The sequence below is a fragment of the Monodon monoceros genome, unplaced genomic scaffold (genome assembly GCF_005190385.1).
Source record: "Monodon monoceros isolate NGI ecotype Baffin Bay Population unplaced genomic scaffold, NGI_Narwhal_1 Super_Scaffold_21, whole genome shotgun sequence".
NCBI classification, from domain to species: Eukaryota; Metazoa; Chordata; class Mammalia; order Artiodactyla; family Monodontidae; genus Monodon; species Monodon monoceros.
The window spans coordinates 19582077-19607567 of NW_021703778.1; the positions used below are offsets into that span (position 1 = coordinate 19582077).

Consider the following 25491-nt stretch of genomic DNA (forward strand, 5'->3'; position numbering starts at 1 on the left):
TAACGGGAGGCCATCTTTTGGGTGGATCCAGCCACATCAGAATGGTTCTCTGTGGCACCACTGGGCTGGAGGCACGATTTTGATTTGATTCTGCGAAACTGTGATTTATAAGAAATATATATTTGGTCACTGAGATGACCAAAAAATATTTCTCATATATATATTTGGTCTTGTCCACAGTTCCTGACTCACGGCTCCCAAAAACCTTTGGAGTTTCCTAAGTGTTGAGAGAGACAGAAGTTTCTTTGTTATGTGAATGAGGTGACTTTTAGAAGCACCTAAGGATGGGGGCTGGTTGCCCGGAGAACCAACCACGTTGACTAGAGGGTTGGGACTTTCCGTTCCATCCCCCTGATTTCTGGGGAGGGGAGAGGGGCTGGAGGTTGAACCAATCACCAATGACCAATGATCTTTATCAATCACGACTATATAATGAAGCCTCCATAAAAAGCCCAAAGGACAAGTTTTTGTCCCTTTTTGCAGAGCTTCCACATTGGAGAACCAGAACGCTTCTGCATGCCACCGTGCTGCCCCACGCTCCAAGAGGACAGAAGCTCCCTTGTTCGGGACCCTGCCCTGTGTATCTCTTCCATCTAGCTGTTGGTTCGCATCCTTTAATATCCTTTCAGAATAATTCGGTAATCTAGTGAGTAAACGGGTTTTCCTGAGTTCTGTGAGCCATTCTAGCAAATTGATCGAACCCCAGGAGAGGGCCCTGGGAACCTCTGACTTATAACCAGTTGGTCAGAAGTACAGGTAACAACCCAAGCTTGAGACTGGAGCCTGAAGTGGGGAGTGGTCTCATGGGACTGAGCCCTTCACCTGTGGGATCTGATTCTGTCTCTGGGTAGACAGTGTCAGGACTGAGTTGGACTCTCGGACACCCTGCTGGCAACAAAGAATTGTTTGTTGGTGTGGGAAAACCCTGAGCCACACACCTTGGAATTGGGTCCAGGAACCCCATCCAGGTTCTATTACATGGGGAGCAAAATCAAACTCAGTGAAGAGGTGAAGCAGGTAACCAGTGAGCTCTGGCACTTTCTGGGTGCCAGGTGTGTGGCAGAGAGCAGGAGACCCACCAAAGACTGGAAATCACACTGGTGGGGCGCGGGGGGGGGGGGGGTTACCTCCCTGGCTGTGCCACATCTGAGCTGCAAGGCGATGGACAAGTGACTTCCATTTCTGAGCTTCGCCTCCCTCTTAGAAAATAAAGCAACAACAACAAGAAAACAATAATAGTAACTGGGGGCAGTGGCAGTGGCAGCTACCCTTTCATTGAGCACTTACTATGCAGCAAGTGCTGAACAAACACTTGCCGAGCGCCATCGCCATCTCACTTAATCCTGAGGACACCTGGGAGGACACTGTTAACTCCAGTTTATGGAGGAGGCTCAGAGCTCAGGAACCAGCCCAAGGTCACCCAGCTGCAGGGAGTGGCGGGGTCTCGGTTCAAAACCGAGTCCCTCTGACTGCCATGTTCTTTGGAAGGAATAACAACCTAAATGACTGGCACAGACATTAGGAAATGCTATATAATGTGGAAAGTGCTCTGGACGCCCTGCACGAAAGGCAGTCAGGGTTAACAAGCCCACCCCTCACTGCGGGCCAGCATCCTGGTCACCTTCTCCGACCACTGGGCAGCCAGCTCCCGGCAGCCTCCTCCCTCCTGTGGGCCAGAGGCCCGATCATCCCGGAGCGTCATCCACTGGGCGGTGGGGGAAGGAGACCGTCCCTCCTGGCACTTACTTTCTCAGGACCGCAATCTCATTCTCTATGCTGCTTTCTTTGCCCTTCAGTGCCTTCTTGGGGATACATTTCACCGCAAAGAGTTTTCCAGTTGCCTTCTCTTCAGCTAAGACCACTTCGGAAAATGCCCCGCTGTGAACAAAGAGGGAGAAAAAGAAGCAGCTTAGATTCAGGAGATCTGGGCATTCCCGACAGCTCCTCTGATCCCACTACCAAAATCTGAGTAATAACAAGAAGAACAATTCCCGGCATCACTGTGACTTTTTAACCAGCCACACTCCCAACCAAACTTCTTTGTGCAGAGGGTAGACAAAGGCAAGTGTGACCTCTTGCAAAGGGACACAGGAATGCCCACGTGGGTGTGGGCACCTGCCATCTTGCACAACAACCAAGCAGCAGTCACTTGGGAGCAACAGAAAAGCTCCAGAAAGGTTCCTGCAGGAAAGATCAGGTCCATCTGAAGCTGTCAGCACCCACACCCCCAAGCAGATGAGAGGATAACACTGAAATGTCTAGATTCCTCCCAGGCCCTTTCATTCCCAAGAAAATTTCAGAGCACTTGGCAAAGCCGTAATTAATTCTCACAGATAGGTAAGGGTGTAATTAACATGTGCGACGCACGGTACCAACACAGGTTAATTAATTTTTAGGGCCATGCAGGGCTGCAGTGAGCAGCTTGTTTCTTTTTTCAACCAAACAAATAAAAAGAAACATGATGCCCTGAGCGGGGAGAACTTCCTGCCTGAAAACAGAAATCTAACTCTGTGAGGCCACATCACCAAACTGAAAATGTAACCAGAACATTCGGGGCCAGAGATTACATTTCTTCAGAGAGGTGGTCTGCGAGCCCCAGACGCTGCACTGTCCCCCGACCTGACACCTTGTCTATTTCCAGCAGACAATGCCCGGATGCTGCTCTTGTACTGGGGCACAACTTCCCTAACAACTCAAACAAAAACAGACACCTCCATTGCCCACTGCAGACCTCTGTAACCTGGGCTTTGTGCACGCAGGCCACGGAAAACCACCGAGTCATTCTCTATCCTTACACTTTCAGGAGTGACTCATTTCCTCTGAGACACAGCAAACATGGCTTCTAAACAGTTATGACTAGAGACAAACTCTCCTACATCAAAAGAAACCACTAGAAGGACGAACGTCATCCCAATATTGGTCCCTCAGGGCCTTTGTTCTTCAGCCAACATCAAAGAGATGCCTAAGCAATGGAGGAATGGATAAAGAAGATGTGGTACATATATACAATGGAATATTACTCAGCCATAAAAAATACTGTCAATTGCAGAAATATGGGAAGAACTAGAGACTACCATACTGAGTGAAGTAAGTCAGACAGAGAAAGACAAATATCATATGATATCACTTATATGTGGAATCTTAAAAAAATGGTACAAATGAACGTATTTACAAAACAGAGAGTCACAGATGTAGAAAACAAACTTATGCTTACCAAGGGGGAAAAGAGGGGGTGGGATAAATTGGGAGCTTGGGATTGACATACACACAGTACTCTATATAAAATAGATAATAAGAACTACGGTTGGGGGCTTCCCTGGTGGCGCAGTGGTTGAGAGTCTGCCTGCTGATGCAGGGGACACGGGTTCGAGCCCTGGTCTGGGAAGATCCCACATGCCGCGGAGCGGCTGGGCCCGTGAGCCATGGCCGCTGAGCCTGCGCGTCCGGAGCCTGTGCCGCAACAAGAGAGGCCGCGACAGTGAGAGGCCCGCGCACGGTGATGAAGAGTGGCCCCCGCATGCCACAACTAGGGAAAGCCCTCGCACAGACATGAAGACCCAACACAGCCAAAAATAAGCAAATAAATTTAAAAAAAAAAAGCACTACGGTTGGCACAGGGAACTCTACTCAATACTCTGTAATGACCTATATGGGAACAGAATCTAAAAACGAGTGGGGAGATTGGTTCAAGATGGCAGAGTAGAAGGACGTGCTCTCACTCCCTCTTGCAAGAACACCAGAACTAACTGGTGAACAATCATCGACAGGAAGACACTGGAACTCACCAAAAGAAAGATACCCCACATCCAAAGACAAAGGAGAAGCCACTATGAGATGGCAGGAGGGGCGCAATCACAATAAAATCAAATCCCATAACTGCTGGGTGGGTGACTCACAAACTGGAGAACACTTGTACCACAGAAGTCCACGCACTGGAGTAAAGGTTCTGAGCCCCATGTCAGGCTTCCCAATCTGGGGGTCCGGCAACAGGAGGAGGAATTCCCAGAGAATCAGACTTCGAAAGTTAGCAGGATTTGATTGCAGGACTTCGACAGGACTGGGGGAAACAGAGACTCCACTCTTGGAGGGCACGCACAAAGTAGTGTGTGCGCATCAGGACCCACGGGAAAGGAGCAGTGACCTCATAGGAGACTGATCCAGACCTACCTTCTAGTGTTGGAGGGTCTCCGGCAGAGGTGGGGGGTGGCTGTGGCTCACCATGAGGACAAGGACACTAGCAGCAGAAGTTCTGGGAAGTACTCCTTGGCATGAGCCATCCCAGAGTCTGCTATTAGCCCCACCAAAGAGCCCAGGGAGGCTCCAGTGTTGGGTCGCCTCAGGCCAAACAACCAACAGGGAGGGAACCCAGCCCCACCCATCAGCAAACAAGTGGATTAAAGTTTTACTGAGCTCTGCCCACCAGAGCAACACCCAGCTCTACCCATCACCAGTCCCTCCCATGAGGAAACTTGCAAAAGCCTCTTAGATAGCCTCTCATCCACCAGAGGGCAGACAGCAGAAGCAAGAAATACAATCCTGCAGCCTGTGGAACAAAAACCACATTCACAGAGAGACAGACAAGATGAAAAGGCAGAGGGCTATGTACCAGATGAAGTAACAAGATAAAACCCCAGAAAAACAACTAACTGAAGTAGAGATAGGGAACCTTCCAGAAAAAGAATTCAGAATAATGATAGTGAAGATGATCCAGGACCTCGGAAAAACAATGGAGGCAAAGATCGAGAAGATGCAAGAAATGTTTAACAAAGACCTAGAAGAATTAAAGAACAAACAAACAGAGATGAACAACACAATAACTGAAATGAAAAATATACCAGAAGGAATCAATAGCAGAATAACTGAGGCAGAAGAACGGATAAGTGACCTGGAAGACAGAATGGTGGAATTCACTGCCATGGAACAGAATAAAGAATGAAAAGAAATGAAGACAGCCTAAGAGACCTCTGGGACAACATTAAATGCAACAACATCTGCATTATAGGGCTTCCAGAAGGAGAAGAGAGAAAGGACCAGAGAAAATATTTGAAGAGATTATAGTCGAAAACTTCCCTAACATGGGAAAGGAAATAGCCACCCAAGTCCAGGAAGTACAGAGAGTCCCATACAGGATAAGCCCAAGGAGAAACACAGAGAGACACATAGTAATCAAATTGGCAAAAATTAAAGACAGAGAAAAATTATTGAAAGCAGCAAGGGAAAAATGACAAATGACATACAAGGAAACTCCCATAAGGTTAACAGCTGATTTCTCAGCAGAAACTCTACAAGCCAGAAGGGAGTGGCATGATATACTTAAAGTGATGAAAGGGAAGAACCTACAACCAAGATTACTCTACTCAGCAAGGATCTCATTCAGATTTGATGGAGAAATTAAAACCTTTACAGACAAGCAAAAGCTAAGAGAATTCAGCACCACCAAACCAGCTCTACAACAAATGCTAAAGGAACTTCTCTAAGTGGGAAACACAAGAGAAGAAAAGGACCTACAAAAACAAACCCAAAACAATTAGGAAAATGGTCATAGGAACATACCTATCTATAATTACCTTAAACGTGAATGGATTAAATGCTCCAACTAAAAGACACAGGCTTGCTGAATGGATACAAAAACAAGACCCATATATATGCTGTCTATAAGAGACCCACTTCAGACCTAGGGACACATTCAGACTGAAAATGAGGGGATGGAAAAAGACAGTCCATGCAACTGGAAATCAAAAGAAAGCTGGAGTAGCAACACTCATATCAGATAAGATAGACTTTAAAATAAAGAACATTACAAGAGACAAAGAAGGACACTATATAATGATCAAGGGATCAATCCAAGAAGAAGATAAACCAATTATAAATATATATGCACCCAACATAGGAGCACCTCAATACATAAGGCAACTGCTATCAGCTATAAAAGAGGAAATCGACAGTAACACACTAATAGTGGGGGACTTTAACACCTCACACCAATGGACAGATCATACAAACAGAAAATTAATAAGGAAACACAAGCTTTAAATAACACAGTAGACCAGATAGATTTAATTGATATTTACAGGACATTCCATCCAAAAACAGCAGATTACAGTTTCTTCTCAAGTGCACACGGAACATTCTGCAGGATAGATCACATCTTGGGTCACAATTCAAGCCTCAGTGAATTTAAGAAAATTGAAATCATATCACGCATCTTTTCTGACCACAATGCTATGAGATTAGAAATGAATTACAGTGAAAAAACACCGAAAAAAACCACAAACACATGGAGGCTAAACAATACGTTACTAAATGACCAAGAGATCAGTGAAGAAATCAAAAAATACCTAAGACAAATGATAATGAAAACACAATGATCCAAAACCTATGGGATGCAGCAAAAGCAGTTCTAAGAGGGAAGTTTATAGCTATACAAACCTACCTCAAGAAACAAGAAAAATCTCAAATAAACAATCTGACCTTACACCAGAAGGAACTAGAGAAAGAAGAACAAACAAAACCCAAAGTTAGCAGAAGGAAAGAAATCATAAAGATCAGAGCAGAAATAAATGAAATAGAAACAAAGAAAACAATAGCAAAGATCAATAAAACTAAAAGCTGGTTCTTTGAGAAGATAAACAAAATTGATAAACCATTAGCCAGACTCATCAAGAAAAAGAGGGAGAGGACTCAAATCAATAAACTTAGAAATGAAAAAGGAGAAGTTACAACAGACACTGCAGAAATACAAAGCATCCTAAGAGACTACTACAAGCAACTCTATGCCAATAAAATGGACAATCTGGAAGAAATGGAAAAGTTCTTAGAAAGGTATAACCTTCCAAGACTGAACCAGGAAGAAACAGAAAATATGAACAGAACAATCACAAGTAATGAAATTGAAACTGTGATTAAAAATCTTCCAACAAACAAAAGTCCAGGGCCAGATGGCTTCACAGGTGAATTCTATCAGACATTTAGAGAAGAGCTAACACCCATCCTTCTCAAACTCTTCCAAAAAATTGCAGAGGAAGGATCACTCCCAAACTCATTCTACGAGGCCACCATCACCCTAGTACCAAAACCAGACAAAGATACTACAAAAAAAGAAAATTACAGACCAATAACACTGATGAATATAGATGCAAAAATTCTCAACAAAATACTAGCAAACCGAATCCAACAGCGCATTAAAGGGATCATACACCATGATCAAGTGGGATTTATCCCAGGGATGCAAGGATTCTTCAATATATGCAAATCAATCAATGTGATACACCATATTAACAAGTTGAAGAATAAAAACCATATGATCATCGCAACAGATGCAGAAAAAGATTTTGACAAAATTCAACACCCATTTATGATAAAAACTCTCCAGAAAGTGGGCATAGAGGGAACCTACCTCAACATAATAAAGTCCGTATACGACAAACCCACAGCAAACATCATTCTCAATGGTGAAAAACTGAAAGTATTTCCTTTAAGATCAGGAACAAGACGAGGATGTCCACTCTCACCAATATTATTCAGCATAGTTTTGGAAGTCCTAACCATGGTAATCAGAGAAGAAAAAGAAATAAAAGGAATACAAATTGGAAAAGAAGAAGTAAAACTGTCACTGTTTGCAGATGACATGATACTATACATAGAGAATCCTAAAGATGCCACCAGAAAACTACTAGAGCTAACCAATGAATTTGGTAAAGTAGCAGGATACAAAATTAATGCACAGAAATTTCTTGTATTCCTATACACTAGTGATGAAAAATCTGAAAGAGAAATTAAGGAAACACTCCCATTTACCACTGCAACAAAAAGAATAAAATACCTAGGAATAAACCTACCTAAGGAGACAAAAGACCTGTATGCAGAAAACTCTAAGACACTGATGAAAGAAATTAAAGATGATACCAAGAGATGGAAAGATATACCATGTTCTTGGATTGGAAGAATCAATATTGTGAAAATGACTATACTACCCAAAGCAATCTACAGATTCAATGCAATCCCTATCAAATTACCAATGGCATTTTTTACAGAACTACAACAAAAAATCTTAAAATTTGTATGGAGACACAGAAGACCCCAAATAGCCAAAGCAGTCTTTAGGGAAAAAAATGGAGCTGGAGGAATCAGACTCCCTGACTTCAGACTATACTACAAAGCTACAGTAATCAAGACAATATGGTACTGGCACAAAACCAGAAATATAGATCAATGGAGCAGGATAGAAGCCCAGAGATAAACCTACGCACCTATGGTCAACAGATCTATGACAGAGGAGGCAAGGATATACGATGGAGAAAAGACTCTCTTCAATAAGCGGTACTGGGAAAACTGGACAGCTACATGTAAAAGAATTAAATTAGAACACTCCATAGCACCATACACAAAACTATACTCAAAATGGATTCGAGACCTAAATGTAAGACCTGACACTATAAAACTCTCAGAGGAACACATAGGAAGAACACTCTTTGACATAAATCACAGCAAGATCTTTTTTGATCCACGTCCTAGAGCAATGGAAATAAAAACAAACGAAACAAATGGAACCTAATGAAACTGAAAAGCTTTTGCACAGCAAAGGAAGCTACAAACAAGACAAAAAGACAACCCTCAGAATGGGAGATAATATTTTCAAACGAATCAACAGACCAACGATTAATCTACAAAATATATAAACAGCTCATGCAGCTCAATATTAGAAAAACAAACAACCCAATGCAAAAATGGGCAGAAGACCTAAATAGACATTTTTCCAAAGAAGACATACAGATGGCCAAGAAGCACATGAAAGGCTGCTCAAGATCACTAGTTATTAGAGAAATGCAAATCAAAACTACAGTGTGGTATCACCTCACATCTGTTAGAATGGGCATCATCAGAAAATCTACAAACAACAAATGCTGGACAGGGTGTGGCGAAAAGGGAACCCTCTTGCACTGTTGGTGGGAATGTAAATTGATACAGCCACTACGGTGAACAGTATGGAGGTTCCTTAAAAAACTAAAAATAGAATTACCATATGACCCAGCAATCCCACTACTGGGCATATACCCTGAGAAAACCATAATTCAAAAAGACACATGCACCCCAATATTCTTGCAGCACTATTTACAATAGCCAGGACACCGAAGCAACCTAAATGCCCATTGACAGATGCATGGATAAAGAAGATGTGGTACATATATACAATGGAATATTACTCAGCCATAAAAAGGAACGAAATTGGGTCATGTGTAGAGATGTGGATGGATCTAGAGACGGTCATACAGAGTGAAGTTAGTCAGAAAGAGAAAAACAAATATCGGATATTAATGCACATATGTGGAACCTAGAAAAATGGTACAGGTGAACCGGTTTGCAGGACAGAAATTGAGACCCAGATGTAGAGAACAAACATATGGACACCAAGGGGGGGAAAGCGGCGGGGTAGTGGTGGTGGTGGTGTGATGAATTGGGAGATTGGGATTGACATGTATACACTGATGGGTATAAAATGGATGACTAATAAGAACCTGCTGTATAAAAAAATAAATTAAATAAAATTCAAACAAATAAAATAAAAAAGAGTGGATATATGTATAACTGATTCACTTTGCTGTACAGCAGAAACACAACAGTGTAAATCAACTAGGCTCTAATAAAAATTAATTTTAAAAAAAGAGAGATGCCTATGCAAGAACAGACTTTTCTCTCCCCCTCTTGTGCCATCTGACAGGGATAGGCATCTGTCCTGGACCAAAGGAAGACGAATATATATATTTTAAATCCTTTCCAGTGAGAGGAATTCACTCCACTTAGTGCAATTAACTGTGAGTCTTTGGGGCAAGTGTTCCTCCTGAACCCTAACTCTGGAGAGACGAGTCTGTCTATCTTCAAGGTCTGTATCTAATTATAGAAACCGGAGGGGCAGAAGGTAGGCATTCAACGAAAGGACCAAGTGGAATATGTCAGAACAAAGATCCTCTGCTCACAAGCATTGGCCAAGTTGGAGTCTCCCACCACGTGCCTCACATTTGACTCAGCCAGAACAGCAATTATGAACTAGAAATACATAAAACCCAGGACAGATTTATCACAGAGTGATATACGGCATCAGACATTCCCAGTGGCATTTGGTCACCGCCAATGGCTTTTGCCCAAAAAAGCCAATTCATAACAACTTGAGGGAATCCCCAGCCAAGAGCTTCCCCTCTCCCTCACATCTGTCTCGGGGATGGACTGAGGCGGATTCTTCTCCCAGTGAGGGTTCTTAGATGGAAGGAACATGGACAGCTATGGACCTGCTCCCTTTCGCTGTCCTCCAGGAAGTGGAACAAGATCCACGTTAGAGACAAGAAAAAATCAGTGAGGAAAGACCAGGATTCTAGCACCGCGGGTGATTTTTTTTTTTTTTTTTTACTGAAGTATAGTTAATTTACAAGGTTGTGTTAGTTTCAGGTGTACAGCAAAGTGATTCAATTATATGTATATATATTCTTCTTCAAATTCTTTTCCATTATAGGTTATTACAAGGTATTGAGTATAGTTCCCTGTGCTCTACAGTAGGTCCTCATAGTTTATCTATTTTATACATAGTAGTGTATATCTGTTAATCCCAAACTCCTAATTTATCCCTCTTCCCTCCTCCCCCTTGGCAACCACAAGTCTGTTCTCTATGTCTATGAGTCTGTTTCTGGTTCATAGATAAGTTCATTTGTATCGTATTTTAGATTCCACATATAAGTGATATCACATGGTATTTGTTTTACTCTGTCTGGCTTACTTCACTTAGTATGATCATCTCTAGGTCCATCTGTGTTGCTGAAAATGGCAGTGTTTCATTCTTTTTTATGGCTGAGTAATATTCCATTGTATATATGTACCACATCTTGTTTATCCATTCATCTGTCCATGGCCCTTCAGGTTGCTTCCATGTCTTGGCTATTGTAAATAGTGCTGCCGTGAACATTAGGGTGGCACCGAAGGTGATTTTATGCCATGGATCCCATGCATTCATTTCCAGTTGCCCCATGTGTCTCTTGGGTCCCTGATGCTGATGACATTCCAGCAGTTTCTCTCCTGAGTCTGTCAGATTTACTGCGTCCATTTTCCAAAAGGTGGAGAAGCCCCTTAGCAGCCAGAGCTTGAGCTAAGAACTGCAGGCAGACCTCTCCCCCTTGGCTGTCCCCTTGCCCTCTCTGTGTTCCCCTGAGCTCCTTCCTCTTCAGACTCTGTAAAAATAGTAACAGACTTTGGCCAGTGCAGAGGAGGTATTCTGCTGAGCTGTCGGGCACACATGAGAGAAGTGCTTCCTTGCTCTGCAGATCAATCCCTCCCAGAAACAGAGTGAGAAGTGCGGTTTCTCGTGAATCAACCCCTTGGCCCGTGACAATGAGGAGGGGGCTTGAGGTCTCCATCAGAGCCAGTGCTGGTGGGCGGCTGCGGGCAGCTGAGGCCAAGGTGACACATGGTGTTCTTGGATCGAAGGCTTCTCTGCCTTTGTCCCTGATGTTGGGAGGGAGGGATGAACTGTCTGTGACCCCACAGTGAGGGCAGGACAAGGGGACACAGACACGCAAAGGGCCTCGTGAGCTAAGCAGGTGGGACTTGACAACGAACAAGGACCCTTGTGACTCCACGGTTACTAAGTAGAGTCACAAAGCCAAGGATATATTCCCGTCCTACCAGAATGAAACTCAGCCTACAGTTCCACTTTTGTGTATATACCCCAAAGAATCAAAAGCTGGGACTCAAACAGTATTCGGACACCCATGTTCATAGCAGCATTATTCACAATAGCCGAAAGGTAGAAACAGCCCAAATATTCATTGATGGATAAAAGGATAAACAAATTGTGGTAGAAACATACAATGAAATATTATTCAGCCATAAAAAGGAATGGAATTCTGACACAGGCTACGACATGGATGAACCCTGAAGACATTATGCTCGGGGAAACAGGCCAGAATCAAGAGGACAAATCCTGTACGATTCCACTTATACAAAGTACCTAAAATAGTCAAATTCATTGAGACAGACAGTAGTATGGTGGGTGTCAGGGGATGGGAGAGGAGGGAATGGGGAGTTATGGGGACAGAGTTTCCATTTGGGAAGATGAAAAAGTTCTTCAGAAGATGAATAATGGCCATGGTTATACAACAGTGTGAATGTACTTAATGCCCCTGAATTGTATGCTTAAAAATGGTTACATTGGAAACATATGATAAGCTTTTTCACTCATTAACCTCCCTAAAGGAGAAAGAAGTTATATGAATAACTGGAGGTGCCGGATGCTGTGTACCACTTGACATTTACAAAGTGCTTTGGCCCCTATCAACAAATCCAATTTGTACAGCAACCCAAGAAGTTACTGTCCCCTCTGTTTTACAGATGAAGGTACTGAGGCTCAGGTAGTAAGGGTCAGAAAAGAAAACGTATGCTTCCTAACCCTTCCCAGGTCCTTTTCAAGACACTCTGCTGGGCTGCTAGCAGGCGGTCTTCCCCACAAGTGTGGCAGGTGACAGCAAGGGAGGGTCAGACGCTGCCTTTGGGTGAGCTGTCCTCCCGCTCTGCACCGATAGTGCAAATCCACCTCCCTTCCTCTTTGAGCCAAACAATGTGTGCATTTACCCCGGCTTTAAGCTTTCCAAAGACAGAGGTCTCTAGTCTTCTTAGGGGGATATAAGATTAGCATAAATTGTTATTGTTCCCGCAATAAACAAATCACTGGAAGATACCTTCCCTGTTCTAAGAAAGCTAAATAAACATCAGAAGCAGAAACTCAAAAATGGAGAGCTAGGGCACTTTCAATGTAATTACACAACAAAGTGATGTGTGTGTCTGCGTGTGTGAGGTGGGAATGGGGTAGCAGGGAGGGAGAGAGAGGGGGCTGGTAATAGGAGGGAAGACAGCAAGAAAAATTATCTGGGAGCCAGAAAGCCTCCAGACAACACAAGGAAATAAACCCCTAAGAACACAAGCAAGGACAGAGAGTTACCACGTTATAAAAATACAAGGAGGTCAAAGCACTTCGCACTCCCTGAGCTGAAAAATACAAGCTTTGGGCATTTAAACCTGAGCGGTAGAGCCTTCCAGCCAGACTGAGCCACACTTGCATCTTTTTTTTTGCGGTACGCGGGCCTCTCACTGTTGTGGCCTCTCCCGTTGCGGAGCACAGGCTCCGGACGCGCAGGCTCAGCGGCCATGGCTCACGGGTCCAGCCGCTCCGCGGCATGTGGGATCTTCCCGGACCGGGGCACGAACCCGCATCCCCTACATTGGCAGGCGGACTCTCAGCCACTGCGCCACCAGGGAAGCCCCGCACTTGCATCTTGAAACGCAGTCTGTGCAGTGGCCGCTCCTGCCTGGCATCCCCCCCATCCCCCCTCCACAATCTGACTTCTCCCCTTGTCATCCCTTGACTGGAACCAGGAGGGCTGGGCCCCTGGGAAGGGGAGGGGGGTCTCCCAAATGCTAAATGCAGTGCCTTCTTCTCGCTGCTCATCCTGTTGGTCTCTTGTGTGACCTCTAATGGTCTCGGCCTCCTTCCTAAAACCCCCTTCTTCTTGGTTCTACGGCAGCTCTCTCCTTCCACCTTTACATCCAGCTTCTCTCCATTGCGGCCTCCTCCTCTGCTTCCAATCAAACATCAGCGAGCTCCGAGGTTGCATTCCCAGCCCTGCCTTCGTCCTATTCTACACCCACCCCCGGGAAATCTGGTGTTTGCTGTTTCCACACCACCTACCTCCTCATGGCCCCCTAACCTTGGTCTAAATTTGAACTTCTCTCATCTCATCTCCTGTGCAAATCTCATCTTTCCAGCTGCCCGCTTGGGTTCTCCAGCTGAAACCCCCGAGCAGCCTCTCAAGAGCCCCATAACCAAAGCAAAAAACAGTATCTTCATCCCCAAACTTCTCTCTCCTATATAGTCTCTTCTCTATAGATTCAGGAACCCAGCCTAGAACTCTATGTCATCCCTCTCTCATTTCCATCACCAAGTATATCCAGCTTTCCGCTAAAATGATTCTCAGATGCCTGTCTGTTGGTCCATCCCTACACCACTGCTCTGGTTCGCATTCCTTTATTCACTCAGGACTGCTCCCAGCACCCTCTCCTGGACCCCTCTGCCCCCAGCAAGTCTACCTTCCACCGTTATCTCCTACCTGCTCCTGGAATTACTTTTCCAAAGCAAAGAGCTGACTATGTGGCTACCCCACCTAAAACACTGAGGTTTTATGTCTACACAGGATAAAGTTTAAACTTCTTTGCAAGTTTCCACGGCATTCAAAGCTCTCCCCAACCTGACCCCAATCTGAAGGCTCATCTACCACCAAGCCATCCTCCCCAACACAAACTCGCCCCACCATGCACACACACATCACCTCCACCCAACCACAAAGGTCAGCTGGCATTTCCCAAATACACCCATGCCCTTTCACACCACTGGCCTGGGTTCAATTCCCCCCACCTCCCCCTTTCCTTGAATGCCGTTCCTTTTTCTTTCTGCTTGGCACAATTCCATCATAAATGGAAGTATATTCCGTTATAAATGTTGAAGGGCCTAGCTGATATATCATATATCCTAACCTTTGAAGGCTTTCTCAATTGTCTTCCACCAGACAGAATGAGGGTCACACACTTGGCTTACACCGTCATTGCCCTACTTACACATGCCATGGTGGTCTTTCGTGTGCTTGCCTGATGCGAGCAGAAGTCCTAAGTCATTCTCTTCTGTGTCTCTATTCCTAACAATGTTGGCACCAACTGACGTCCAAGGCAGTTTGATCACCATTATCTGGGGCTCTCCTTGGATTCCTCCCTGTGCTTTAGATCCACAAAGTAAATGATGTACGCCAATGACCTTCCACTCAGTGTAGAGGAAAAAATACTGTTCCTTTCCTCCTTTATAATGCATTCCTCTAAATTTCTATGCAAGCCTATGCAGAAAGATCCTCAAAGGTTTCTCCTGAAGCGTAAAAATTCTTAGAGTCTTTCCAGATATACTTTAAACTGTACACTATGTACCTTAATGCTTAAGTCATATTTTACAGTTGGATAATCCTGACGTCACTATTTGCGAATTTATGGTATGATACTTCTCCCCCTTATCCTGGTTATAGAAGTAAAATTTGGTAGGAACAATGAGAAAGCAGATTTTTAGATAAAGGACTCTAGGAAATGCATAATCGTGGGAGAAGTAAAAATTCCAGTGACTCGAAAATTGTATTGTTTCACGTTGTGACAAGATATTTCTTTGATATTTAAAGAAAACTATTCTATTTTTAAAAAACACACCAAGTTTCCATCTAAATTAAACCTCTTTGATGAATTCCTAAAAAGGTCAAAGTAAAGATTCTTGAAATGCTAAATATTTTCATCGCCTGAAGATAAGCTGTACAAATTACAAAAGCTGAATCCTTCCCCCTTTTCGTCCACATTTCAGAGCAAATCACATCATCATCTGGAGGCACCTTGCTCTGATTGTAAGCCAGGAACCCAGGAGAAAATAAACAATCTTTTGAGAGCTGAATTTCCAAGACTCGAGGAAAATGTCACATTTTCTATATTCACTAAAGGATTCTAAGCAACTACTTTTGCTTCTCACTTCATAAATGATGGCTCTGAAAAAAGGCTGCTTAGTTTTTTGCTTTATCTAGTCAGTTTTAAGAATGGAACCCTGGCGAAGTAATGAACTATCCACGCTGTAGACTATCTGTGCTATGAAGCCCAGCTGAGGACCGGCACCCAACCCTCCATGAACGAAATGATCCTTACTCTCAACTTACCAGTGGAAGGGCAAGCAAAGAAGTGGGTGGGGCTCTGGAAATTCCTTATATTTCTGAGCTCCCTGGAAAAGCAGCACAAAATCCATGTGTGTTGAGGATGCCTTGGCTTAAAACAGACATTTAAGGGTTTTGTGAACCACAACTAGAAATTTACCTTCCAGTTGTTAAAGAAAATTCCTAGAGCACTTTACCTCCAGATCCGCTGCTATATATTGTGGGCAGAACTCAGAGCTAAGCCACTCCCACAGATAACGCAGGATAACACAACTACTCACTACCACTTATGATCATAAAAAGTAAAAACAAGAATCTACAGGGAGGAGGGATAAATTAGGAGTAAAGGATAACAGATATACACCACTATATATGAAGTAGATAAACAAGGATTTACTGTAGAGCACAGGGAACTGTAGTCAATACCTTGTAATAATCTATAATGGAAAACCTCTAATGAAGTAATACGTACATACGTACAACTAAATCACTTTGCTGTACACCTGAAACTAACACAATATTGTAAATCAACTATACTTCAATTTTTTTTTTTCAAGAAAGGATCTCTGGATTCTGCTTTCCCTATTTCTATGATCTACAACCTGAAGTTGCTAAGAACAAACATCAGTTAGTATCGAAGAAGAGTAGCTGATGTGCCGGCTCCCGTAAGTGCACATAATTTTAAAATAAACTCTTCTGTCAAACGAGAGCACTTTAATCACAAAATCTACAAACACTGAGTCTCTGACCACCTGCTGTGACTTGCACATTTTTGGTGCTCCCCAAATGTCCGTCCAATTGAACTGGCAAAACCTCCAAAAGACGTCTCTGATTTTCAGGCAGAATCAGGAATTCCAGAGCTGTCTTTCTGACTCACGACAGTACACTAAAGCGGTCCCTTGATAAAATTATATCCATCCCAAATTAGACCAAGACGTAATCAGATGGTGCTGAAATGATCTGCCCTATTACCTCAGAGTCAGCTATCATTGTTTCACTGCCTTTCCACGCTTTTGAATCATTCTACATACAAATCAGATTGGCTGTGTTATTATCTTTGTTAATAGCATCGCCTCTAGCCCATTGCCACTACTGCGACGTGCAACTGGACAGACAGACGTTATGCCAGGCTTTGGACCATAAATTAAAATGTTCTTTTCCACTAAGCCTACTATTTTCCCCAGTGTCAGGCCAGGACAATATGAAGGGCTGATGGGGGAAAAAAATGAAAACAACCTAAACAGCAGAAAATGAAGTTGGTAATATTTGGCTTCAAACAATAAAGAAACTGACAGGTGCCTTTGAGACCTATTGTTCCAGAGCAGAATCAATTCTTAAAATAGGAAAACCTGTCTGCTCACCCCAAGAGGAGTCGTACTGACCCCAGAGAATCCAAATAGATAATAACAGTAGTGGAGTCAGATGGTCTCAATGTCTAAACTCTCCAGCCAGAAATTCAGCAATTTTAGAAGTGGCATTAACTCTTTCTGGTAGAATCTTCACTTAAATATTTTCATTAATTCATATACCACTGAAGACATTTTGTACTAATTCAGCCCACTGACCTGAAGAAAGCCATGCCCCATGTGAATAAAGCTCTGACTAGCAAGCAAAGCAAAAAGTCTCACTTCCTCCATTTTTTTCTTTTTTTTGCGGTACGCGGGCCTCTCATTGTCGTGGCCTCTCGCGTTGTGGAGCACAGGCTCTGGACGCGCAGGCTCAGCGGCCATGGCTCACGGGCCCAGCCGCTCCGCGGCATATGGGATCTTCCAGGACCGGGGCACGAACCCGCGTCCCCTGCATCGGCAGGCAGACTCTCAACCACTGTGCCACCAGGGAAGCCCCAAAAAGTCTCACTTCAAGAACAAATATGTTTGCATGAAAATTGGCATCCCACTTAGATATAACGTCTATTACGTCAAGTGTGTCTTCTCAAACCCTCCACTTGACAATTACATAGTAAGTCATGTTAGTTCATGTAGATGCTTGAGCTAGAAATAATGCAAACTTTCTTTTAAAAAATGATGTATAACCCAAGCCCTTATTATATCTTTTTTTCTTTTTTTTTTTTTTTCCGGTATGCGGGCCTCTCGCTACTGCGGCCTCTCCCGTTGCAGAGCACAGGCTCTGGACGCGCAGGCTCAGCGGCCATGGCTCACGGGCCCAGCCGCTCCGCGGCAGGTGGGATCTTCCCGGACCGGGGCACGAAGCCATGTCCCCTGCATCGGCAGGCGGACTCTCAACCACTGCGCCACCAGTGAAGCCCCCCAAGCCCTTATTAATTGCAACCCGTGTCTCACCAACCAGTTCAAATCAGAGACATCTTCTTAACTTTAGTAAATCATGCATAGGAAAAGGGGGATTCCTACTAAAAGCAGCTATTCTTTTTCACCCAGAAATCCCCTCTTCAACTGGCAAATTCCGCAATGATTAGCCACCAGATTCTGTAACAGCTTCAAGAACCATGATGAAATGTTCTTTAGCATTCACTCGATTAGCCTGATTATTGCCCGGATCAATTCTCACTCCAAGTATTACATCCCTGCCTCTAAAACCACTGGAGCAAGTGATGACAATGCTTGTCCCAGGGGAAGCTGCAAAACACCAGCACTGTCTTGCGGGTGACATGTTGGGTTTCTCACGGTTTTTCTGTGGCGGTAAATCTTTCCGCTAATTGCGTCACCGATCCAAATGAGGAAGAGAAATAAATTCCAAACGAATGCCTCCCGTCATACTTTAAAGAACATGCTTCATTTAATAGCACAACTTTTCCCCTTCACTTCTTTGCTGCGGTCCCATATTTTCTCTCTGCTCTTCTCCAGTCACTTGTGAAAGGTTGATCTGGAACCCTAGTGAGTCGGGCACTTTTTCTCAGCACATCATCCACAGGGAGTATTCATGGAAGCCTGGTTTTTGAAGGTGGTGGCATTACTTCCGGAATTATAGAGTGTCCTTGTAGCCTCAGCTAAAAGGCTAGCAACACTAAAAGGCACATAAGGCGTCCTCGTGGGGCATGTATGCATCTGTTGCAAGAATCCACTTTACTTGGATGACAGGCGTGATGACTTGGATGAAACTGGAACTCCCAGTATATTTTCCAGGTTCCTTTGTCAACCATGCAGACCTCCTAGACCTGCAGCCTTCACAGATCTCCTGTTTGACCAAGATTCTCCCTACAGGGGTGGCTCTTCAGAATGACCCTGCCCTTTCTCACTCCCACCCATCATGGCAGGGAAACCAGAACTAGCGGACTTGTGTCCCCTGATCCTGTGACTGCTACGAAGATCCAGCATCCTCCTGACGCCAAATACACAGGCTTTGGAGAGGCCGGGGGACGTCATCATCAAGTGGTGGGCAAAACCATAATCCCAAAGCCGGGATGGACATTTATGGTTAATCCCAGCTGGCCATCCCTCACATGGCCATTTCTACTCACTGGGACCCCCTGGTGGGCTCATATTTTTAAACCCTCTTTTAAACTTCTTTTAATTCTTGTTCAGGGCAGACGTAGCACTTGAAGGGAAATGCCTTTGAGCTCCATGCCAACCAAACTCACACATCAAGGTACTCATTCTTTCAAGCTCCCCCATTAAATAACAGAGTCCTTATTGGTATAATAATTACTACGTTAAAGGGATATTTGGCTGTATCTACAGAAAGAAAATAGGAGGCTTATTATAATCTGGTTTAAAAAAAATCAATAAAAGTCTGAAGTAGCGAAACACTGGAAATATCCTAAATATCGTCACACCTCAGCGATATTGCGGGTTTGGTTTGAGACCACCAAAATAAAGCGAATATAGCAATAAAGCAAGTCATACGAATTCTTTGGTTTCCCAGCGCACGTAAAAGTTATGTTTACTCGGTACTGTAGTCTATTAAGTGTGCAATAGCATTATGTCTAAAAAAAACAATGCATATACCTTGATTTTAAAATATTCATTGCTAAAAAATGCTAACCATCATCTGAGCCTTCAGTGAGCTGTCATCTTTTGGCAACAGTGACATCAAAGAGCACTGATCACCATCACAAACACATTAATAGTGAAAAACGTTTGAAATATTGTGAGCATTGCCAAAATGTGACACAGAGACACAAAGTAAGAAAATGCTGTTAGAAAAATGGCGCCAACAGACTTGCTCAACCCAGCGTTGCAACAAACCTTCCACTTAGTAGAAAATGCAGTGAAGCACAATGAAGTGAAGGGAAACAGAATGAATTCTGCTTGTGTCCACCCACCAGGAACTGATTAAGTAAACTGCAACCTAAAAATAGAATGGAGTACTATGCAGTCATTTAAAATCATTAAGTAGACTTATGTGTGCTAATATGGAAGTATCCCCAAGATACACCGTTAAGTGAAAAAATAAAGGTGCAAATTGTCTACTGTGTTCCTGTTTGCATAACACACAGGCGCACGTGCACGCACACGCAATCTCTGAGAAGACAGACAAGAAGCAAGTAAAATTACTGCCTCCAGGGAAAGGCCCAAGAATGAGGCTCGTTGGGAGTCTTCTTCCTTTTTACCCATTTTACTGTATACCCAGTGCATGTACATGCACTGTTTTTCCATTAAAAGTTATTTAATGAAGCAGAGAAATTTTTGGAAAAGGACAGAGAATAACCAATAATCATCTATGCAAAATGACTATCCAGCTAATTGAAGGCTTGTCCTAGCTATATACCCTATTGACAAAACGTCAGCTACAATCCCATTACAGAGCCAAGTTCACGCCTGTGCTGGATGGATAACCGTTCATCCAAATAGGGCTGGTGTGAACTGGTGACTCAGCCTCTCTACCCGGCTCACCATCAGCCTGGACACCTTCACCAATGCAGAAATTCAATAGCTTTTTGAAGAAAACCTCTTCTTCATAGAGATCATTCATACATAACACTAGGGAACTCATTCTGGGGGAAGGGGGAATTGAAGTATGAGTGTGTTTCAACAGACACAAACGTCAGGGAAATGGAGGGAGGTCAAGAAAGGCAAGCAGACAAAAGCAGAACAACGCGGCAGCCGATACACGTGAGGGGAGTGCGGGAAGAGGGTAATTTATGGGGCACAGCGCAATGGGAAGAACATGTGTGTGTGAGGGCGCGTATAAAGCTACAAAACACATCATTTCTGTTCACAACACTGCAGCATCCTTCGATGGACAGAATAGTGTCCCCTAAAGATGTCCACGTCCTAACCCCCGGAACCTGTGAATATTAGCTTCATAGCAAAAGCGACTTTGCATCTGTGATGAGGTGAAGGGACTTAAAACAGGGAGAGTACCGTGGATTACCCGGGTGACCCAGTGTAATCACAAGGGTCTTTATAAGAGGGAGGCAGGAGGATCAGAATCAGAGAAGGACATGGGACTCTAGAAGCAGCGGTCAGTGATGCAAAAAGGGTCATGAGGCAGCGTCTAGAAGCTTGCAAGGGAAAGAACAGGTTTTCCCTGAGACGCTCCAGAAGGAACACAGCCGTGCAACATCTTGATTTTAGCCCTGTGAGACCCACTTCAGAGCTTTTGACCAGAACTATAAGATAATAAATTTGTTTTGCTTTACGCCACTAAGTTTCTGGTACTCTGTTACAGCAGCAATGGGAAACTAATACAAATCTACGTTATTAGTATGTATCCCCAGTTTACAGATGAGGAAACTGAACTCAACAAGGTTCAACAGCTTGCCCAACTCTCACAGCCAGGGACTGAAGGAGCCAGGATTCAAACCCAGATGTGAGGGGTGAATGGAACGCAGCCACTGGACAGGTAACTTAAAATCACACCGTGGACATGATAAAAGGCGATGGAAGACTGTCACTTCATGCAGTGGGCAGTCAGAAGGCATGAACAAATAGGGGAAATGAACATAGCTGATTAATATTCTCAATCCAATCCAATGTGTCACAGGTAATGCTTTGTGTCTTTTTACATCATTTTGAACAGAAACAGATATGTGTCCTCCCGGTCACAGTGATATGATAAAACTCTGCCCTGCAGGAAATCCATTTACGGCAAACATTTCTCTATTTATAGCTGTGAATGATATAAAAACAATTTCTACCTTTTCACCAAGAAAATTCCCTTCTCTTTCTTTTAGCTTTAGTGATTGTTCCTAACTGGCTGCATCTCCCTACCTTAAGCAGATGAAATGGTCTACACATCTTCCCATCACTGAGCTGCACACGTTGGACAGATAAATACTCAAGGCTGGAGACAGAACCTGGCCAAGATGCAAGTTATTCTGTGCTTCACTGTAGGTGCAAGGTTTCAGCCTAGAGAACAATTCCCTTCCCCAGAAAGATGGGTTATTGTGCAAAGAATGAAGCTTCTCTAACCTAGATAATCACCGCCACCACCATCATCTACATTGCTTAGTAAAGCCTTACTAAAAGCTTACTTTAAAAACTATCTGACAACAGTTTTCTAATCCTACCAATAACCCTGCATGACAACATCATGCCCACTTGACAACTGGCAAAATGGAAGTTCCAAGAGGTTCAAATTTTGCTAATCAGTTAATCAACAGACATGCGAGAACTCTGGTTTGATGCCACTGTCATGCTTTTTCATTTTCAAAACTATGCCACCTCCTTGCGCGGAGTTAATTTCATAGTTCAGAAAGGGTAAGAAGAGTGGGTGGGTTGCAGAGGTCCTTCTTACTGTATTTCCCCCCAACGAAATTGTCCAAATTCTCACACATACTGTGTCGATGACTATCTGGGTTCTGATGGGTAAATTCATTGAAACTTTCTTAACCTGCAAACCTGCCAGTAGAACCCCGGGAACTTTGGTTTCCATGTAAGTTTCTGACAATGTTTGTCCATTTCAATCCCAAGGGCTGAGGCAGGACTGTTCTCTTCCTTCCCACTTCCAGGAACCCACACTCCCCATGAAAGGAGGGTGGGTGAATTTTTAATTTGGACTTTCTGTTCGTGTCCCTAAGCTACTACTCCGTGTTTTCAAATTAGGTCCCCTCCCTATTGCCTTTATATCTTAAAATTCTACGTACTAATTTTCATTCCTTTCAAAAGTATAAAATCTCGGTAGACTCAAGATTGACCTTGGCATGGTCCCACCTACTGATCCTTCTTTTTCTAAACTGCCCACACACCCGTTCTTCATCTCCTGATGAATGGAACCGACTTAATCTTCAAACGCAATTGACAGTTCTCCATTTCCTGAAACATAATCACATTAACATTGTCCCATCTCAAAGAAAAGTTCACATGTCCCTCTGCAGGCACTAGTGTCACTTGCTGGAACGCTTTATTTGCTGTTCAACCATACACACACGAACTACTAATCGATTTGTTGTGAGGCTCTGATGACGACATTATCTCTGGCCAAAAATGAGTACACCTGCCTGGTGGCTACCACAAAACAAAAGAGCATCCTGTGAGATGCCTCTGCATGGAAAATGAAGGCTGGAAGCATGGGGATATGGTTCATTGGGCTTTTCTCAACTACTTGGCCATGGAGGTTATGACCCATCACAGAGACCATGGAAAGGAATGTAGGGTCTACTGTGCCCCTGCCAGCCCTCCCCAAGTCTCAATGATAGGAACGGTGACCTGGATGCTCTGATGCCCAGAGAGGCCACTGGTCCTTTCTGCTTGGCTTCTCCCAATAGGGCCAAGCAGCACATGTGTCTCTCGCGACGCAAGGTGGATGCATCCTTTAGAAACTCTACAATCCCCTTCCCCTGACACTGCAATATTCAGGTCGGTCTGCTCTGAGATTTATGAAAGGTAAAACAGGTTCAACCCCTCAAACAGTGAGACTCCCCAGAGCTGGGGAGGGGTTCCAAAAGGCTTGTCTGCCCCAAAATATCTCCCCACATTTGCCCATTAAGGTGCCTGAGCCACTTCTTTGGTAAAGGGACATACCTCCTGCCATCCCCTCTGAAGCAGAGGTACATGGCCTGGGCGCGTGCCATGTTCGCACCTGCTCAGCAGGAAGTCCTTAATGACACTGGAGACAATCTTCAGTTTAAACATTAGTCAGCTCTGGCCTGTGACAATGAACTTCACTCTCAAGAGAAACCGGAGCTACAAGCTGTCACTGACCACTGTACACGGCACTGCTTCCTAGAGGTGGTGAGGGACAGGGGCAAGTGTCCCCAGGCCCTGCTGCTGCCTGGGGAGCAGGCCCTACATCTGTGAGCCCCCAGAGGGGACAGAGCCCAGGCTGACTGGTCGGCAGGCACGCAGTGAACATCTGCCTCCCTCCAAGGGAGGCGGATGGAGCCAGCTTTCTGCCCCAGGAAGCTCCCAGGCCAGTGAGAAGAGAGGCAGACCATAAACAAATATATATGTCATGTGTTGGTAAGCGCTGGAAACAAAGATAAAGTGTGGGTAAAAAAGAATCGCATGGACATTTCTAGATGGGGTGGCCAGGGCAGGCCTCTTTGCTGAGAACTGAATGGAACAAGGAAGCAGGCCCTAAGCATATCTAGAAGACTCTTCCAGAAGGAGGAAACCATTAATGAAGGCCTTGGGCTGGTGAGGGCCCTGGTGTGGTAAAGAGCAGGTGGCCAGGGTGCCCGGAGCTGTGTGGGAAGGAGGAAACAGTAGGGAGGGCCGGGAAATCCAGACAGAGCATTAGGGTCCATGGGTCATGGCCAGGGTTTGGCAGGTTGAGGGTTTTTCTCTGAGAGATATGCAAACCCACCAGTTAGAAGACACATTTTTCTTCTGAGTGAGAACTTAAAAGAAAAAAAAATAAGCACAAAGAACTGTGCCAAGCCCAGTACTGGCTTCAAAAATGCCATCATTTGAGCTACATTAACTAGGCATTCTCATGCTCCCTAAAAAGTAGAATTCATACCCATTTAGTCCAAGTTCCTCATGAAACTGTGAGCAGGCCCTTTGTACTTGCCTGAGTTATTTCAGGAAGCTGCTTAGATGTGCCCTCTTTGGGCCTCAGTTTTGCCATCCACACAATGGGGATGACACTCTACCTTGTGCACCAAATAAGAGTCGTAAAGGCAATGCACACCAGGCCTGCCCTCAGACCCCACTGTGAGCAGAGGCGCAAACCCCAGCACTCACAGCTCCACGTCCCACACTCTGTCTGCATGCCCGTCTCCTGCCCAACGCTGGCTGCACGGAGAATAAATGTGCCACTCTGCATCTCATGGCTAATCTGCCAGACACCTAGCAACTAGTCTGCACCCCCCAGGCCCTTCCTGGAACTGGCATTTCATCCTCATAATGGCTCGAGTCACGGCACAGATCAACAAAAGAAGGTTATGGAAACGTATGGAAACCACACACACACACCCCATAACGCTAAAATGATTTAACTTTCTTTTTTCATTTGCCACAGACCTGAATGCTTCTGAAAAGTCAGCTTAAAAACAGAAACTGGATCCACAAATTGTTTTCACCATTAAATCAGATCCATCTCGCGAGCAGCAGCAAAATGAATTCCTTTCTTCTCTCCCGCTGCCTTCCTTTCTTCTCCAGGAACAAATCACTATGTCTCAACCTTCAAAAATGACAGGATGGCAGAATGAAAGAGATCACCTGTCAGTCTCCAGGAGGCTTGAGGGCCAGCGTTTTCCCAAGGGTAAACATCAGGGACAATTTGGCCTTGCTTTTTCCTCTAAATTTTATTATTATTATTAATTTTTTTGTTTTGGCTGCGTTGGGTCTGTGTTACTGCACGTGGGCTTTCTCTAGTTGCGGCAAGCAGGGACTACTCTTCACTGCGGAGCGCAGGCTTCTCACTG

At 44.3% G+C, this 25491-nt stretch overlaps 1 protein-coding gene across 5 annotated transcripts in view; it reads right to left on the bottom strand.

Annotated features, from left to right (window-relative positions):
• The window catches only part of CAMK1D (calcium/calmodulin dependent protein kinase ID), a 417445-nt gene that overhangs the window by 250331 nt on the left and 141623 nt on the right, over window positions 1–25491 (bottom strand). For all 5 annotated transcript variants that reach the window (XR_003795816.1, XM_029237212.1, XM_029237213.1 and 2 more), the window contains exon 2: window positions 1747–1878. Coding sequence is in view for 3 of the 5 variants with exons in the window: in XM_029237212.1 (XP_029093045.1) it covers window positions 1747–1878 (132 nt within the window). In the remaining 2 variants the exon portion in view is untranslated. The remainder of the gene's footprint in view (window positions 1–1746; window positions 1879–25491) is intronic.